The sequence below is a fragment of the Pelophylax lessonae genome (genome assembly GCF_965119305.1).
Source record: "Pelophylax lessonae genome assembly, chromosome: 11".
In the NCBI taxonomy this organism is placed as follows: Eukaryota; Metazoa; Chordata; class Amphibia; order Anura; family Ranidae; genus Pelophylax; species Pelophylax lessonae.
Genome location: NC_138778.1, coordinates 159,391,765 through 159,411,222, shown reverse-complemented (window position 1 = coordinate 159,411,222; position 19,458 = coordinate 159,391,765). Strand labels below are relative to the sequence as shown.

The following is a 19,458-nucleotide window of genomic DNA, read 5'->3' as shown; positions in this document are numbered from 1 at the left end:
GTGATTTGAAGGATCTAAATCCTAGCACAAATATGAGATTTGGATCCCTGTTGGAAGGAAATGTTATTGACCTGGCCTCCATGAATTTTAATTCAATAACCTTGGTGTAGGGCAGGGATTCTCAAACTACGGCCCTCCAGCTGTTGCAGAACTACACATCCCATGAGGCATTATAAAACTCTGACATGACTAGGCATGATGGGAATTGTAGTTCCTGAACAACTGGAGGGCCATAGTTTGAAGACCCCTGGTGTAGGGGATAGTTTAAAAGTTAGGGATCTTTGCCATTTTCACTTTTCCTTGATGTTAAAGATGCTAGGGTCTGAGCAATGAAAGCAAAAGCACACCATTTTAGGGAGCCATTTGTGCATATGTTCAGAAAAACTTTTTATAACAATTGCATATAGATATAAGGCCACAGTTCTGCTTCAATTCAGTTTAAAGTGGAACTTTACCCATAACAACGTCATAAAAATAATGTTCTTTAGAAAGAAACATACATTCCACATTATTAATTATGTTACCAACATCAGTGTGTGCTGTAAATTGGCTCCGGCATTGTTCCTGTTTCTTCTTGCTGGGGACTGCAATTTTGCTAAAGCCTAGAGCCCCTGAATAGCAGTAAATCTTAAGGCTGTTTGCAGATTAGCCTCTACAAATTTGGCACAGTGCCTAAAAATAGAGCTCAACTGAGCATGTGCAGAAAAGGGCAAGACAGTGTATTACTGGATTTTAAACAGTATGGGCACTTATTTTTAATGTTTTACATAGCTATACCTGCAAAAGGGGGCCAACCTAAAGTGATCTAGCAGGACTTAATTCTCTGACTAAAGTTCCACTTTAAGCAGTCTTAGAACAACAAGGCAAACACCATGATTACCATGTTGCTAGTCCAAGCCTATGCCTAGACAGTGAAATAAAACATTGTGCTGGATGTTGCACACACCTGAGGACATGAGCAGGACAGCCTGCAGCAGAGCCACTTCCGTGTCATCCAGATTGAATGCAGACAAGGATCTTCCTAAGTCAAATATAGCATCTGAGACCACCCCAAGTCCACCATTCTTCAGCTGTTCTCGCTTCACTGCCATCTCACCGCTCAATGTCAAAGTCTCACTGTCTGGATCATAACGCACAGCAGCCCGGAGAGACATGATCTCCATACAGCATCCTTTCAACAGGATGATCTGATCTTCACAGGGTAGCTGAAATGAAAAGCATAGGTAACATTACTAGCTGGGAATAACCTAAAAGTAACTATGAAGGAGTCGGCCCGATGAAACAAAAAAAAAAAAAAAAACAGGCTCACGTCAATAAAGTCTTTCATATAGTTCTTCCAAAAATGATTTGAAATTTCATTTTAAAGTCTAACTGGAGTAAAAGAAATGTTCTGTCAGACAGACCAACAACGTACATTTTCATTGTCTCACTTATAACAGTTGAGCGGTATGTCCAATAACACCGGAACTTAACTAAGCTATCCAGTGCACTCTGTGTTCTAACGGAAATGTCCCCTCTTTTCCTCAGCAATTCAAGTCTGTCAGGATACATTTGACATCAAGGGTGTGTTTGATTTTTATGCCAGCATTATTAGAGAAGAGCAGGGGCCCTTTTCACTAAACAAAAAGATGATTCCAAGTTTGAAAATCATATTGAATGGCTGTACAGGACTGTAAATAGGAACTTTAACTGATCTCTAATGCAAAACTCCACAATTAAACATATACCACAAAAGAGCAGAACCCCCTATTAGTTAAAATCTAGGGACCACCATATATGCTGAGACTTCTAATTTTCCATTTTTTTTTTCCCCCCAGACTGGTGGAATGGTCCCGATCTGTGTTATACTGTAAATGTGATGTGAATCCTGGCTATCCTAGTAGAAGGCTGAGGAACATGTGATTTTACAGGCTTTATATTTAAATGTCATTTATCAAGGATCTCTAGACAAAATATACAAAATATACAGTGACCTTTGAAACTATAAGGATGCATTCACACCTGCAAATGCAACCTACACTAACTACATGCAAAAACCCAAGTGGGGATTCCCGGCGATAAGCTGCAGGAGGCAGCTCCATTGAAAGCAATGGGAGGCTGGTGACTCCCACAGCTAACCGTGGCCACTCGCATGTAACCACAAATGCAGTGATCACATGCTAGTGAATGTCCCTGTCTGCAGGCAGTCTACTTCCAGGGTCAATCACTTGCATGTGATTGTGTGACCATGATTGGCTGTAGGTGCTGGCAGCCTCCCATTGCCTTTAACAGAGCCTCCCAAAGCTAATCTCCAGGAACCTCCACTTACAAAATATAGGTGTCGAGTGCATTTGCAGGCATGAATACACCCTAATCAAGCTCTCATTGTATCACTTCCTCAGCTAAAGGCAGCTACTACTAAAATCCAACAAGGTTGGGTGGGGGAATAGCCATTGAGCAGTGACAGGAAGCTGCACACATCCTGTGTTGTCTTTTGCACATCTCCATGTACATACAGCATATTCGTTTTATCTTTAGCACTCACCTCTGAGAACATAGGCAACTTCTTAGCAAAGTCCACCACTCGCGTGATTGCAGGGGTGATTATTTTGGTGAACTCACTGAATGCTTCCAAGTCAACTTTATCACTATCTGGCATGGATGCCATCGGATTCTGTCCTATGTCTTCAGGCTATGGTTAGCAGACAAGAGGGGAAAAAAAAGACCATGCAATAAAATCAAAATTATACAATGCAAGCAAGAAAGAATTACATATTGGCAATATTTTCTGAGTACTGATCCACACCAAGTAAGGAGATCAGGACTTATGAATTCTCTTTTCATTTGCCATACACATTCTGCATCACTAGGACAAAGCCAGACTACACAGAGGGTATTAGGAACAAAAAATAAGTCTGCATTTATTCAGAATATTAAGGGGTTTGTGTATGTCACACTGTCTTCAAAGTTTTTGCTTAATGCAAGATTTATGTTTATTTTTTATGTTATCATTTGATAGGATACTGCCAAGCTCAGTTGGTGGTGGTTGAGGAGCAAAATTTAGATCATAGCTGTTCAAAAATGAGCTGGCCAGCAGCGGCTGTCAGAATACAATAGCTGCAGCAGGACATTTTGGGCCACCTGGGCTGTAAATGGATGGAGGAATTTGTTAGATCCAAATTGTGTATGGCCAGCAATAGCCTTCTACCTTCTTCCCAAATGCTTCAAAAGCTGATAAGTAAAACAAAATAAAATCTATAATCCTATTGGTTGATGTAACATTTTTTTCCTTTTTTTTTTTTTACAGCTTTAGAGCATCTTCTGCTACTTTGATGAAAGAGCTGAACACGAAAACTAAAGATCAGGCTACAACTAAAGGTAACATCCATCTCATCTGCAGCCACTAGTAACTGGATGATGAACAAGAAAGGCATCTGCTCCACATATCTCCCTATTACGAGTCATAAGTGATTATTTTCCTGCTGGAGTGCACTCAGATAGAATGCAGCCCCCTGCAATGTGCTGGCTAAATATTACCCATTGCAAATGGCCAATGGTGGAATGCAGATGCCTTCCAGGATTCTGTTCTGGAAACAGGTGCTTTCTACAATAAAGCTAGACTTGTGCTGAAGGCAGCCTGCCTATTATAATCTGTGATCTCTATTGACAGTGGTGTAGTATAGAAATCACTCAAGCAGGTGGGCGGAGCAGAGACCTTTCTTTAGTTATCGTATCGACTGCAAACAAGTTACAATATTGCTCGTTCTTACTGTATGTAATAAAATGGCTAAAGTGCCTCAAAATTACAGTTGCTCTTTGAGCCCAAATAAATGCTTTCTTAGCCCAAATATGAAAGTTGCTTTTTTATTTTTATGTGAAAGGTGGAGCTGGATTTCAAAGTTGAACTCCAGGCAAAAAACTTTATTCATAACTGAAACCTGAAGTTGTCTTTCCTGTCCTAAAAATATGTAATTCTCTAAGTCATGTGTTCCAGGCACCCCTGCCAAACAGCTAGCTATGCCATGGACCGTTAATGCAGTAGTGGCACAGCTTGGCCCACACCACACCCTAGCCTGAAGAATAGATAGTAAGGGCTTGCCAAGCTATGTTTTTCTGCATACCACAGCACATGTATGGTGTGAAGAAGGTATACAGAAAACAGCTGATGTCTACGTGTCCCATTCACATCATACATGTGCAGTGGTGTACAGAAAACCTTATCTCAACAGACATGGTGTACACAAGCTTCAAAGCAGCAGCACGATATGTCATTGTCACTCTACGCTCTCCTCCTGTCAGCGTGTTCAAAGTTTACAGAGTGGCTTCTTGTGGTGCCCCTCCCTATTCTTGTCTGAAGGTCAGCTCTGGTCAGGCTGAAAGCAAAACAAAATTCAGGAACATACCCTAACTGTATTTACGCTACATATAACTATTTTTTATAGAATACATTTGTTTCATTTTTTTAGTGATTTTATATCTGCTGAGAATTCAACATTTATAATTTATACTATATGCTAATTTTGGCACATCCAGGTTTCCAAAAAGCATGGTATACATTTAGTCCTTCAAAATGCAACACATTTTTCTTTATTAATGTATCTCTGGGGAATGTGATATCCTTAGACTGTACAGCAAAATGATCTGTTTTGTAATGCGCATCTTCTTCCTTTATGTCTGTACAAGCTCTTAAAAAGTCCATTATGCCAAATAGAATATATTTCACAATTTATTTGTTGCCATGGAACTTAACACATAGGGGTTGATTTACTGGAACTGGAGAGTGCAAAATCCAGTGCAGCTGTGCATGATAGCCAATCAGCTTCTAAGTTCAGTTTGTTCAATTAAGCTTTGACAATAAAATCTGGAAGCTGATTGGTTTCTATGCAGAGCTGCACCCGATTTTGCACTTTTCAGTTTGGGTAAACCAATGCCATATAGTATTCTTTAACACACAGTGGATGAAACCTACCAGCAACAAATAAACTATGAATAATATCCACTGGTGGCAATTAATATTTCAATCTCCTGAATGTAGCAACCTTTAACCCATGGTCTATGAATATCCAGCCAGTGTCCTGTACTATACAATTAAGATAATGATCATTACCTATTAACTTCTATTGTTTTGAAAAATGGGTTATTTTACTGCCCTGCTTTACAGCAGCAAATCTGGAGTTTGGCTTTAAGTATAAATAAAAGTACTCATTCACAGTATGAAAAAGAAAACCTTAGTGGTCCCTCTGCTGATCCGCTAAATATCCAGCAGGGGGTGCTGCTCAACCAGGATGGAGAGCAGCAAGGAAAAGTAAGCGTGTACTGTCCACGTGATAGGGAAAGGAGGGAGAGAGGAGACAGCATGGGAAGAAGGGAGGGAGGGAAGGAGCTGCTGCTGCTCCCAGCTGCTTCTATCCTTCTCTGACCAAATTTACATGCGTGCGTCATGCAGAGGCCTGCTAGAAGTCCACTGATCTTGAATGCGCAGGAATCCATGATCAAATCAATACTGCCTGGGCATCAAGTATTGTATTACAAGTTACTTGGACCAACAGCTGTCCTTGTACCCATAATATAATAAAGATGCATTGCTGCAAGGAAGAATGGCTTTATGCTTAGACAGTTATACTGGCTTCTATCACTGAGAGACAGGGTAACACAAAAAACATATGGAACACTGACACTCATCAGAATTTGTATAGTGTGGGAGAGAGCAGTGTGCAAATCATCTCTGACAACTAATTAACAGTTATCTTGATATTGCTTTAAACTTAGGTTAGCAATACCCTTATATATTTCTACATCCATACTAAACAGCATGGACAAGAGCATCTTCTCTCCTGACTATTGTATTCAGCAGCCGGGAGGATCTGTGGTTACTGAATATCCATACAAGGACCACAGCTGATAGGATGAAGCCACTGTTCGACTGACAATTTTCTACCCATCTCCTTCATCGACTTTTATGGCCATCAACAGGTTGAATTTTGGTCAATGCACAGGGATTGGCTGTAAATCCAGCTGTGTATGGCCAGCTTGAGGAAAAGGAATAAAAGGCTAACCTGTTCTCCCTCCTCAGAATGAGGCACGAACAATGTGTGCAGTGCAATTACCCGCTGCAAATAATCACATCATCTTTTTTCCCTTCTGTCTGAACTTGATTGCTGAAGTCTCATAGGTTGCTATACAATGGAATGAACTTCTATTGGTCCAAAAACTGTCAATCTGTCACAAAGCTAAAAAAAATTGTGTAAAAAGCTAAGACGGATGACGATTCCCAGGCAACAAACTAGTGCTGGAGCAGTGAAGCTGATCTTATTTCTTATTTATCAGCATGATAGGAATGCTAAATGACATATGTAGTGTTTTACCCTCCAAAGGATTTAGAATTCATAGAACCAATCTTGAGATTTACACATATTTTTCACAGTGCAAAGCCAGGCAGGTGACACACACAGTACTATATTAAAGCTAAACTCCAGGCAGATATAAAAGTCACAAATGAATTCAGCTCAGTATTCATTAATACATATTGAAATGTATTTTATAAATATAAGCAGTGTAAGTATTTACATTTTGACCTGGTACCTTGCAGTCTCTGTACAGCAGAGCTCAGACTGGGGGAGAGGGAATCAACACAAGGAGCCACTCAGTTGTCTTGTAATGTAAGCATTCTGATAGGAGAGAGTAGAGTGACAGAGCTGATAAGCTCATCAGTGTACTTTTTCACCTTTCAGTGTCTATTCACAGGTTGTGGGGGGGGGGGGGGGGATCTGTGAAAGTTACTAGACTGCATTAGAGAAGAAATATGGATTTTGAGCCTAAAAGAGCACTTTTAAAATGTCCTAGAATGTACCTATTGGCAGAGATATAGGAAAGCGTCTGGAAAAGCACAGTACAGTGATGTACTATAATGTAGTGCACTAAACGATGGGACAGCAGACATACCGGTAAACTTTGCTATCCAAAAAGTACCACGCGCATTCTGATAAGCTCTGTTCTATATAAAGTTATCACAACAAGCTTGCAAAAATGTATCTCAGCCACATTTTACACAAAGGCTGCGGACATGTGCTTTTAAATATTCTGCTAGAGATGTGTGACTTGTTGATCCAGGTTACCACCAAGACAAAAATATGTTTCCTTTTTAGTTGCTGTCCCTTCCCTGATAAAGGCATCAACTGATTTCTTTTTTATTGCAACAAATGCATGAAGTGTTGTCCTGTGCATGGTAATGCCTGCGTTTTCCTCAATATGCACATGATGCTGCATTTTATAACATTATTGCCACTAGATGTGGTAACCCTGGTACTAAATGCAGCACTGGTACTAAATACAGCACTGGTATCTTAAATCCTACACCTGCAAGTAATATTGTCTTGTGATCTATGGCATGAGATCAAGAAGTTCATCCACAGCTGCTGTGTGCTGTTCACATTATACAATAAAGCAGTGCTGTTTATTATTGACATTCCCTTTTCTACTCTATTTTCGGCAATCTGAGTGTTTAAAAGGCATTGAAGTAATAAAAAAGATTATGATGAGATATAAGGGGTCCCAGCTTATCTTTTGCACCACCAGTATCCTGAGTCTTTACCATACACTACTGCCATCGGCTGTGTTTGTACTGATCTATATAACTTGCATGTTTGCCCATAAGACCACCTTATATGTTTTCAAGCAGTACAACCTTCTGATTCCTGTATGTGAGCACTACTGTATTCTTATAACTGTGACTGAATGTAATATTTCTTTTTTGGTATTTGTGTGTCTGCAAGCAGCACTGGCATCTGACATTGATGTCTCAGCCCACAGTAAGCATTGCCTTCTGTTACTCATCTGTCTGCAAACACAACTACCTTCTGACATATGTTTGCATGCAACAGCGGTGTTTGTGTCCATATTACTTGCAAACAATACCGTACTTTCATTCCAGCACAGATACTAGTCTATAAATGCAATCTATTATTTGATTGCACAATTCTGTCTCTCATGAACAAACAAAATACTTTTTAAATTAGTGGAGCCCACAGACTACATTATGGACTAGAATTGCATGTACAATGCACAGCTTGGGGCTTTAATGGTACAACTGGCCTTACTGACCGGTAGGGCTGGGGCCTACAATACAGAAACTGTAAACCAGTATGGAGGATAGATAAGGATTGTGAAGCTGACCGTACCAGTAGACAGGTAATATGCACTGACAACCCTGAACATAAGTAAACCTGCCACCATACTACCAAAGCCTGTCCATTACAACCACCGTAATTCTTCATTTCATTTTCTAACCACATAGAGCAGAAAGTGAGAAGCGGATTGGCTGCTACAGGCGGAGAAGCATTAATGCATTAGGCCCAAAAGGGTCTTCCATTGAAGTTATTGAACTACAGTTCCCATGATGCAAAGTGTAAGGGGACCAAGGTGTCAGCCATAGGCTGACTTGTAACATCCTTGTCACTTCACACACACTCCAGCAGACTATATGCATTCACCAGAGGGTGAAAGAGTGAAGGGGGGGGGGCGTTAACAGATGCCGTTTGCTCTCCCGAAGAGGTCGCAGCCTCTCCATCTGCACAGGATGTTTGCTTAAGGAAATCAGAGATTCCCGTCTGTATCCTGCCATGCACACAGATCAAAATCTGCAACACCAAGTCATAGTGTTTACTTCAAGCCTGTTCCTTTGGAAAGGAGAGGGTTAAACGCAGGTGTCTGTAGAAGGAACAAACACATCAGCACAACATGTATACATTTACGAATTGCGATGCATCCCCCTATTTACTGCACCCAATGACTATGAACAAGTCAGAGTATTTTTGATTATAAAATTATTCTGTGAGGACACAAATATGGGAACTGCTACTACTGATTTCGGTCCCAAGCCTGTCATCCCCTGACCTGAGTCAGTTTACCACATGGACCAATGACCTTTTACATTGATGCAGCCAAATTGACATGTGAACAGTCTGAACTCTCACCCTGAATTTATTTTCAAAGTTAGTAACGCCAAAATTAGGGTCACAGTCTTGGAGCCTGCACCCTAATAACTTCAACAGTAGAGTTGTTCATGTTTCTGTCTTTAAAGGTTTCCTTTAAAATGAGACTGAACTTAAAGGTAAAGCTTTGCTATGTTACAGGAGCAAATGTAAAAACGTGGATTGTGCTTACAGCAGTACCCTAAAAAATGTACCTTCTGTCTGGAATTTGCCTGAAAGTCAATGGATCACTTCCTTGTATGTGAGAATGCCTAGGTACACCTGTACTGTATAACTGAAGTGTGAGATCAATGGCACTGCCACATCTGACTGCTAGTCTCAGGAGATCTGAAGTGATATTTGGTGCTGTTGATACTATGCTGCTCAGTGCTGCTCTTCCTAGAGGTTCTGACATGGGGAAACAAAAGCTACCTTACCAAAATTTCCCATAGACACAGCGCAGAACAAAGCACTGTAAGACAACCCATACACTCATCATTTTTTTCCCGTTCAACCAGTGCATTGAATGAAAAAAAAAATGATCCTCCTGCTGTGCTTTTGTGTTCCGACGATGGGGAAGCCTTCCCCTCCCTCAGAATACAATGATCAGCGCTACCAGCTAAAGCAGGTGGCATTGATCAATCTGGAAAAACCCAACAAGCTGGATGTACAGAAGTCCATTGGTAGACTGACTTCTGTACAACCAGGGCATCTTTACATTGATCGAAATTCGGCCGGTCCCTGATTAATTTTGATCCATTAATTGCTGGTTTAAGTCAATCATGTAGAAAGATCAGTTACAAGGGGACCACAGGCAATGCTTGATACAAGTCCTCTGCCTGATTTTTATGGGCACAGCTTCCGGTGTTTAGTTCCTCTTTAAAGCGGAGTTCCACCCGAAATTTATACTTACCTCCATCTTCTCGCTCCCGGTCACCTGAAAAACAAATGGATAATCGCAATTTTTTTTTTTTTTACTTACCTTTTAGAGAAAATATACTCACCTTACTTCCTTCTTCCTCCCCTCGGCGGCCACGGCGATTCGTCACTTCCTGGCTTTTGCAATGATTCCTGGGAGCTGAACGTCATCGCTCCCAGGAATCATTGCGCCTGCACCGGCCCCGACGTCAGTTCCCGGGGCGCGCGCGTCATTCCCTTCTAAACAGCTTCTGTGCATGATTCCTGGGACCGAAGAAGAAGGAAGAGGACCGAAGAGGACGCGAAAGAGGATCGCGCTGGCTTCAAGCTGCCCACACCTGAGATGGCAGCGCTGGACAATACATTTTTAAGGTAAGTATTTCTCCTGAAAGGTAAGTGCAACCTGGGACAGATCAGAGGCTAGCCATTGTGGAATGTGCTAGCCCTGACTGTCCCGGGGGTATTTTTATAAAAAAAATGTATAACCAGGGTGGAGCTCCGCTTTAAGACCTGGTAGAAAGCAGTCAGCAATATCAACACAAACTTAACAGAGGGATACTTGTATTTTTGGATTTTGAAAATGCTCACACTCTCTCTTTAACAACCTTTGTGACAAAAGATGATGAAGATCCAAACTTTCAGGATTTCCAGAATGCGTGGTGTACCTGATGAGGAAAAAATACTTCACAATTCTAAGCATTATGTCTCACCAAGAACTTCCTTCGCTGCTTCCAGTGGCTGCCCTGTGCATTGGTGCTTCGGTGAGCTTCTGTCACTATGCGGATCAGCTCCCACTCCTCGCTGCTTGGCTCAGGACGCTGCTGCAGAGTCTTGATCATCTCCTCCTTCCGACGCCGTTCCCGATTTTCCTCAATCAGCTTCCGCTTGGCTACCCGCTTGGAATCATCCAGGACAACTGCGGGGGAAGGAGAGAGAAGAGTGAGAGTAGTGAAAGAGAGGGAAACAAGAACATTGACAGTCTCCATTCCAGCATACAAACTGTTGCGCAATCTGGATGATTCCAAAAGTAACTGCGACAATATGGAATTGCATGGAGACACGAGTACTGACTACTGAAAGAATGACTGCGCAGGGAAAAGATGATAGAAGCTTTATCCCTCATTTCCCTTGCTTGCTAGTTCTTCAATGTACATTGTCCAGTAAACTTTAATTTTGGATGAAAAGGTGATCTTCCAAGCGTTTGGTCAATCATAAATTAAAACTGGTAGCTGTCTTGTTTGGGTAACCTTAGAATATTTGTCATACGTCTTATGGAATATTGTTAGGCTTGGAACCTCTAGTCTGTATGGTATCATTTTTTAGGCTAAGATGTACGACTGCAGAATTCAGGTGCTTTCAGGATGATCAGTGTGTACTTGCAGTATCCAGCTGGATGTAGGAGAGCAATGTACTGGCAGAGACTTGTGCTCTACTAGACAAAGGTGGTTGACGATGTGATGGGTTTCATTTACTAAGAAATGCATTCGACTTAAGGAGTCTTTCTCCTTAGGCTTCATGCACACTGGGTGTTTAGCCCCGATGCATGAGGCTACAGCATTTAGCTGCAGCTGAAGGGCACAAGTGCTCCATTCAGCCATGCTGACTGCTTCTTGTCAAACTCTGAGAGTCTGACAGCTGTTGCAGATGGCTGGGGCTGGGCAGTCCTATCAGCAATACTTCCAGTCAGGGCAGCATCAAAGAAGAATGCAGAAACAGGCATTTGCCCATGGAAGCATACTGCCCCAAATGTACATACTGCACCACCCAGCACCGTCCAGCTGCAGCAGCTTCCAGTCTCTCAAAGTCTGACAAGCTGGTGACAGCGGGGCTGAACAGTACACTTGTGCCCTCCAGCCACAGCTAAACGCCAGGAACCTCATGCACTGGGGCTAAATGCCCAGTGTGCATGACACCTAATAAGAAAGACTCAGTTTTGGCATATGTGTGTATTTATATATTCTATTTGCCAAGTTTTCATGCTAAAAAAAGTGTCTATCAACACAAAAGGACTAAACCACCCAGTTAAAAGAGCGTCTCTTTGGCAATTAGCACTCTCTTCCAAAAGCGACATTGTTTGTACACAAGAAACGCATTTTCATTCTCAACACCAACCCAAATGCTCCCACAGATCCTTCCCACAAATCTTTACTGCAAGTGCCCCAGCAAAAAGAAAGGGAGTTCTCTTGGCGATTAAGGACACAATCTCCTTTCGACAAAAATGCATTGAAGACACTAAGGGCCATTATATCATTCTAGTATGCCTTCTAAACAACTCTCCTTACACAATTGTCAATGTGTACGCTCCCAACACCCACCAAATCTGCTTCTTGAAGAAACTGCAAGAAAGTCAGCCAAATTCAACATGGTTCAACCATCTGGTGTGGAGACTTTAATATTACTCCGGAACCCCAACTCGACTCCTCTAACCCTTCTAAAAGAAACAGACGATCCTTAAAGGCTTTTCTCCCTGATTCCCAACTCCACAATGTTTGGCGATGACTACACACCTCAGAGCGCGATTATACATTCTTGTCCTTCTGCCACAATGTCTATTCCCATATTGACCTCTTCCTAGCAGACAAATGGACTTTGCAGAAAATATCAGCAACAGATATTCTTCCCAGCACATAGTCTGACCACTCACCAATATCTATAACTATCAAGGACTCCCCCAAGTTCTAACCAGGCATTCGACTGGAGAATGAACACTCATCTCCTGCAATCACCCTCTTACTCAAAAGATCTCTGCCGCCACATCGAATAATTTTTCGAAATTAACTCGACCCCAACAACAGACCAGACTATTATATGGACCACTCAAAAAGCATACATACAAGGAATCTTTACCCAATTAGGTGCAAAAATGAAAAGGGAGAGGGCACAGCGCATTGAAAAATTATTGAGACAGTTAATCCACAGACACCCAAAACAAACACCACCCTCACCCGCAATTAAAATCTAATTGCAGTCATCTTAGACTAGAGCTTAGAACAATTCTGCTAGAAAAATTTGAAAAACAACAGAAACGCGTAAAAGTATCTTTCTATGCATCTGGTAATAAAGTTGGCAAACTCTTATCTTTACAATTAAAAGGCCACCGCCAAAAATCCCACATTCCCTTCCTATTTCACCCAACCAAAAAAAAAGCGCCTAACTAATCCACAAGACATTGCTGATGCATTCAGTACCTATTATAGTTCTTTCTATAATTTAAAAGAAGATCCTTCCTCCCCAGTTCCAAATTCTGATTACATTCAATCCTTTATCGACACCATTATGCTTCCAACCTTCACCCAATTGACAAACCTAAACCTACCCTTTCATATTTTATTGATCAAAAAGGCGATAGTAGCCTTACCAAATAACAAATCCCCAGGCCCAGATGGCTTTGTAGGGGAATACTTCAAACAGTACATAGGTATTCTTTTAAACCCTTTGTTCTAGTTATTCAATGCTGCTGTCTCCTCGTCTTTTTTCCCACAGGAAATACTGAATGCCTTGATTGTTACTTTGCCAAAGCCAGGGAAGGAGCCCTGTCCCCAAAATTTTAGACCCATCTCCCTCCTCAACCAAGAACTTAAACTGTACGCCAAGCTCAAAGCCAATCGCTTAATTGATATTCTACCTACCTTAGTCCACCCAGATCAATCAGGTTTTACCAAAGGCCGACAAACAACAGACGCCACCCGGCGTATGATTAATATCATCCACTATGCCCAAAAATCTCAAATGCCCTCCCTACTACTATCCTTCGATGCGGAAAATGCATTTGATAGAGTTCACTGGCCCTACCTATCCAGTACCTTATAAAAATTTGGTTTCCAAAGTCACATCTTATCCGCAAATAATGGCTCTATACTCCCACCCATCAGCCCAAGTCTATAATTCGGGTATGCTTTCTATATCTTTCAAAATTTCAAAAGGATGCCCTCTTTCCCCCCTACTCTTCAATCTTTTATTGGAACCCCTAGCTGAAACCATCAGATCTCACGAAAACATATCAGGGTTAATCATCGTCTCCTCCGAACATAAGATACATTTATTTGCGGATAATATTATCCTAATGAACTCGGCTCCTTCCCTGGCTCCACTTCAAAACTGTTATCCAATTTTAGTGATATATTTTTTTACAAAGTGAACGCCTCTAAGTCCTCTTTATTGGACCTAGGAATCCCCATATCCCTAAAATCCACTTTACAAACACAATATATATACTTGTGGGCCACAAACTCAATCCCCTATCTGGGCATACAATTAACCAAACAGACATCGTCTTTATATCAAGCGAACTACGCTCCTCTTCTACACTCCCTCCCCAAAGAGTTAGATGCCTTAGCCAAAATATCCCTTTTCTGGGCAGGAAGATTAGCCACGTTCAAAATGCTAAAACTCCCCCTACAATATACAATAACTACAATATATTTTTAGAGCTCCCTCCATCCCCGTTCCACAGTCCTTTTTCCAGCACCATCCAAACTATCCTGAACCGCTTTATCTGGAAAGGAAAATCTCGATGCTCCCGCTCTTCACTAATCAAACTAAGGAGAGTGAGGGGTACGGGCTTAGTAGATATTAAAGATTACCATCTTGCAGCTGTCCTAGGTCAACTCAGAGCTTGGTTCCTGCCTGACCACCTTAGTCCCTGGGAGGTCATAGACTCTTTCCAAGGGGTAGATTTCAAACTTATTTCTTGGCTACACATCCACTCCTCCTCCTCCAAAGGATGTGCATCCAATGTGTCACCTACCATCCTAGCTTCAACAGCGGCATATTATCACTTGCGGTACAATGTATTTCTAGGGTCTAACCCCTACAAACCCACTCTTCCTCTCACTGTACTCTACCAACTAATCCCAAACCTCTCCCTTCAACCATGGCTTCGTAAAGGTATCACTTATCTGATAGACCTATATATGCTCGACTTGCTTAAACCTTTCCCCAGGCTACAAGAGGAATATGCCTTACCTAAATCAGAATACTATAGATACTTGTGAATAACCCATACAGTGCAAATCTACTCAAACCACTTCCTAGAAAAGCATGGCATTATCTAACCAACCATAGATCATGAGGAAAAGGCATCAAAATTTTTATGACCTACAGAAAATAAATCAAGCTTCCAAAAACTACCTCCTCTGAACAAATGGGAAGAAGACCTAGGTCAAACCTTTACAGGATTCCAATGGCTAACTGCCATAAACGCCACTTTTGAAGCTACCCACTGCACCAACTTATGGAAACTTTCTCATAAAATCACCCTACATTGGTACCTAACCCCTTCCCGAATTCATGCTTGGGACCCCTCAACCCCATCTAAATGCTGGAGGGACTGCGGGGAACTAGGGAACCTAATTCACATTTTTTGGGGATGCCCTAAACTATCTAGCTTTTGGTCTGAAGTCTCCCAATTACTCCAAGAAATTCTACATATGCCCTGCAACCTAACCCCCCCCCCATTTAGCACTTTTAGATTTGGATATAGATAACCTACCACATCACTTACACAAACCAGTCATCCATATCTTATTGGCCGTCAGATTGGCCTTAGCCAGACAATGGAAATCCCCTGATCTGCCCTCTCTCACAACAGTCATCGTACTAACCCACACCCATGTCAGCTATGAACGCATGCCCTCCTATGCAGAATGGAACGCACTGAAATCTGAGAACGATTGGTCCTCTTGCTCCATATGGTACAAATACTACACCCAATCCTTACTATAAAACTATGCTCTCTCTTCCAATTTCATTACCCTTACACTTTAACCCGGGCAACCTAAGACAAACACCTCTTGTTATGGAGTTTACTGCACCAAACTTATATTATCCGTTTCAAATGATTTTTGGTTTTCTCTAGTTAACTCTGTTCTGTGTTCATTTATACATTGTCTTTTCTACTTGTAAAATTGAAAATGTCTGTCACGCACCTGTTGTTCACCTTTCTTTTAAAATTCAATAAAAACTATTGAAACACAAACAAGGATGCTGTGGAGGCAACAGACATCCTCCTTATTAACGGATGACCTCATTGCTTGTTATGATGCCAGTGTCGTAATGGTGCATAATCAAAACCCTTGACTTTGTGTAACTAAAAGGCAGGCTGGATCCACCTGCCGGCTTGTATACAATTTTTGATACATTTTTTCGGCATTTTGCCAAGGCACCCCTGAAAGGACGCATCTACAGGAAGCGGATCACCGGATGTCCTCATTGCAACCACTCAGCACAGCGGATAGAAAGACTCCAGACAGATCTTTGCTATGCCCATGTCACATTTACCAAATGTGAGTGCTTTTATACTTTTAACCTAATAAATACTCAGAGTCTACTGCACCTAGAGGCGCCTTGTCTTTTTATCTTTACTCCTGAAGAAGCCTCAGGGCACCTTGGTTGAAAAAGGCTGCTCTAAACGCCCCTGCTTGTTAGCCTATGTGTCTATGCACACATAGGACTTTAGAGGCAGGGGTGTTTAGAGGCGGAAAAAAAACATCCAGAAGCAGAGTTTTGTCAGAAAAAAGCTTAACGCTCCTAAACTAGTTTAAATGTGTGTAAACTCGCCTAAGCGCTAGGTGCATTCAGAGCTTGAGAGTTAATTAATTTCATTGGCCATAACCAATAATTATTCTGGCCATTGAAATGAATTAACGCCCAAGCGCTTGATGTGCCTAAACGTGTTACACGAGTTTACAAATGTCAAGCATTTTTTCTGCTGCCAGGAGGAAAGGAGTCTAGGAGAGTTAGCAAATTGTGCAGTGTGTATGAGCCCTTAGATGTTTCAGATGATAATAAGTGAAAAAAAGCCTACAAAAAATAAAACGATGCTAAACGAACGCAGCCACCACATCTGAGGATTGGTAAGCTGCAATATATCATATTTTTATTTTTGCGATTATTACAGCTTGAAAGGATCCTATTACTGCTTGCCATATGCAAATATTATTAAAAAAGATTTCAAACTTACCTGTCTATATAAACACTACAATTATGGCTTCCACATGGCCAGTGGTTTAGCACTGGTCACTATTTGGAGGACTAGCATTCCAGGCAAAGCAGGCCAATCAGCAGCTCTTTTTTAAACCATAATCCTCCCCTTTAGCAGAGACAATATTGTTGGCCACCAGAGGGAGCCCCAATTCTGGTCTATTAGCAGCAGGTAGAACAGATTCAGTAAGAGAATACAGAAAGCACTTTGAAATCTAAAATAATAGAGTTTTGCTTAGAGTTTCGAATGGTCTCTGATTATACCAAGGTGGAAGTGGTTTTGTGACTTTAGATATGCTTTAAGGCCAGTTGCTCAGGTCTTTTAGAGAATAGGGCATAATAAAAACTAATCTTACAGAATTATCAGGAAAGCTGCCATATGCTATTTCATAGGAGAGTGGATAAATGACTGGGGTAAGGGAGTCAGTTATAAACTATACATGCACCAGTTACCTGGAGACATTCTCCCCCTAATCTTGGTGAATGGTGTAAATATACTTACGGTCCATTGCCATGCCCACAGCGATACATTTCTTAAAGCGGCAAAGCTGACACTGATTCCTGGTGATCTTGTCGATGATACAACAACCATCGTACTTGCAGGAGTAGGAAGGGTGCAGGTTCTTCTGGATAGTTCGTCGAAAGAAGCCCTGAACAGAAGGGGAGACAGGCGAGTTACTCCAACATGGTACATACGCATGAAAAAAACTTCAGTGCATATGCTGGAACTCGTTGTTTGCTTGGTATCGCCTCCCTCTACCTACCCTATAACAAACCAGAGTAGTCCCCCCCACCGTGTCCTTCAGTTTCTACATTTCCTATGGACAGAAATATTTAATTTAAAATGTTTCCTGCATCCACCTGCTTTAGAATGCTGCCATTGTGACACAGCTAAAAATTACAATAGATCTATTTGGTAACCACTGTATTTCATTGGCTGGTCTCCAACCTGCTACGTAATACAGTAACAGTGGGCCGATTATCAACTCATTTCAAAAGGGCCTGTAGGGACTTCTCTTTGGTACTACATGAAGGGCCTTGGTCACAGTCAACTATTCTGTTGTACAGAACAAAAAAGGCCACATATCACATTATTATTTTCCCAGACACTGTTACTATTTTAGTTGTTTACATTTCTTCTAAATCTCTTCCCTCCCATTCCTGCTGGCATTTCCTGCCCAATACTAATGTTATGTGCATGTGTATGAAAAGAAAGAATTAAATTCATCAGCAGAAAGTTGCTCCCTTTCAGTTGTGTAAGAAGCAGGTTGCCCTCTAAAGCTGTAGCTGCCAAGATGGGATAGCTCAATGGTTCCCCTGGTTTAATGACTGGCCTAATGAATACCCGCTTCAGCTCTGAAAAACTGATACCTTTTAAAAGCCACAAGGAAAGTTTATCTAACTTCAGCAACTCCTGATAAGCTGCCCCTAGAAACTGGTGCAGTTTGTCCTTTAATATCCATCTCCAAGATGTTGTCAGGGTTCCACATTGGTGACTGGCTGACCCCGCTGTGTAACAGCAGAGATAACAGTTTATAAAAGATTTTAGAAATAAGGATCTGTGAAAAATTTAACTACAAATTGTTGGGGTACGTCCTAAAACAGTTTCCAGCAGTCCACAGCTGGCTGACATTAAAATATACTAAACCAGGGTGGATTTGATTTAAATCAACTCGATTTAAATAATAAGAGATAATACAAAAGCATATAAAATAGAATATGAAAACTGCAGAGGTCACTTTCCCTTATCTGCATATGCAAATTGATAAGAGCTGTACTTCTATCCAACAAATATATCTGTCATAGTGTCTGCTTAGCGTCTGATCTCAGTTCTACACTTCCCTCTGGGACAATACTTCACTTCAGCTGACACAAAGCAATAGAAATAAGAGTGCACCACTGTTTTCCAGATTGAAACATATTGGTCACTCTGCAGTGGACTAAACAGGAGGCAGCAAAAAAAATAAGAATACTTTGCTCTGAATGTACCTAATATGTACAGCGGCAAGAAACTATGTGAACTCCTTGGAATTAACTGGTTTTCTCTAGTAATTTGCCATTTGTGATCTGATCCTCATCTAAGTCACAATAAGACACACACAATTAAGCTGATAATACACAAGCAATTCTAATTTCTAGTGTCTTTATTGAACACATCTATTAAACATTCATAGTGTTGGAGGAAAAACTATATGAAACCTTTGAGTTAATAACTGGTCCAACCTCCTTTGGCATCAATGACTTTAAACAAGCGCTTTCCGTTGCTCTGGATCAGACTGCCACAAAGTTCAGGAGGAATTTTTGACCATTCCCCTTTACAAAACTGCTTCAGTTCAGACCCATTTGTAGATGTCTTTTGTGAACGGCACTGTTGATGTCATGCCACAGCATCTCTATGGGGTTAACGGTCTGTGGTTGATTAGTTCAATCTTTAGAGTCATGGTCCTGCTGCATTACCCAACTTCTTCTAAGCTTCAGCTGGCAGACAGCCACCCTGACATTATCTGGTAGAATATTTTGGTAAACTTGGGAATTCATTTTCCCCTTGATGATGGCAAGTGGTCTAGGCCCTGGGACAGCGAAGCAAGCCCAAATCATGATGTTCCCTCCA

At 41.4% G+C, this 19,458-nt stretch overlaps 1 protein-coding gene across 4 annotated transcripts in view; it reads right to left on the bottom strand.

Moving 5' to 3' along the window:
• THRA (thyroid hormone receptor alpha) overlaps positions 1 to 19,458 on the bottom strand; it is a 120,831-nt gene that overhangs the window by 10,067 nt on the left and 91,306 nt on the right. For 3 of the 4 annotated variants that reach the window (XM_082271409.1, XM_082271410.1, XM_082271411.1), the window contains exons 4-7: positions 17,350 to 17,497; positions 10,577 to 10,782; positions 2,525 to 2,671; positions 947 to 1,205 (exon numbers count right to left, since the gene is read on the bottom strand). In XM_082271409.1, coding sequence (XP_082127535.1) covers positions 947 to 1,205; positions 2,525 to 2,671; positions 10,577 to 10,782; positions 17,350 to 17,497 — 760 coding nt within the window. Of the gene's footprint in view, positions 1 to 863; positions 1,206 to 2,524; positions 2,672 to 10,576; positions 10,783 to 17,349; positions 17,498 to 19,458 lie in introns of those variants that run through there. The other variant, XM_082271412.1, reaches the window with a different exon arrangement.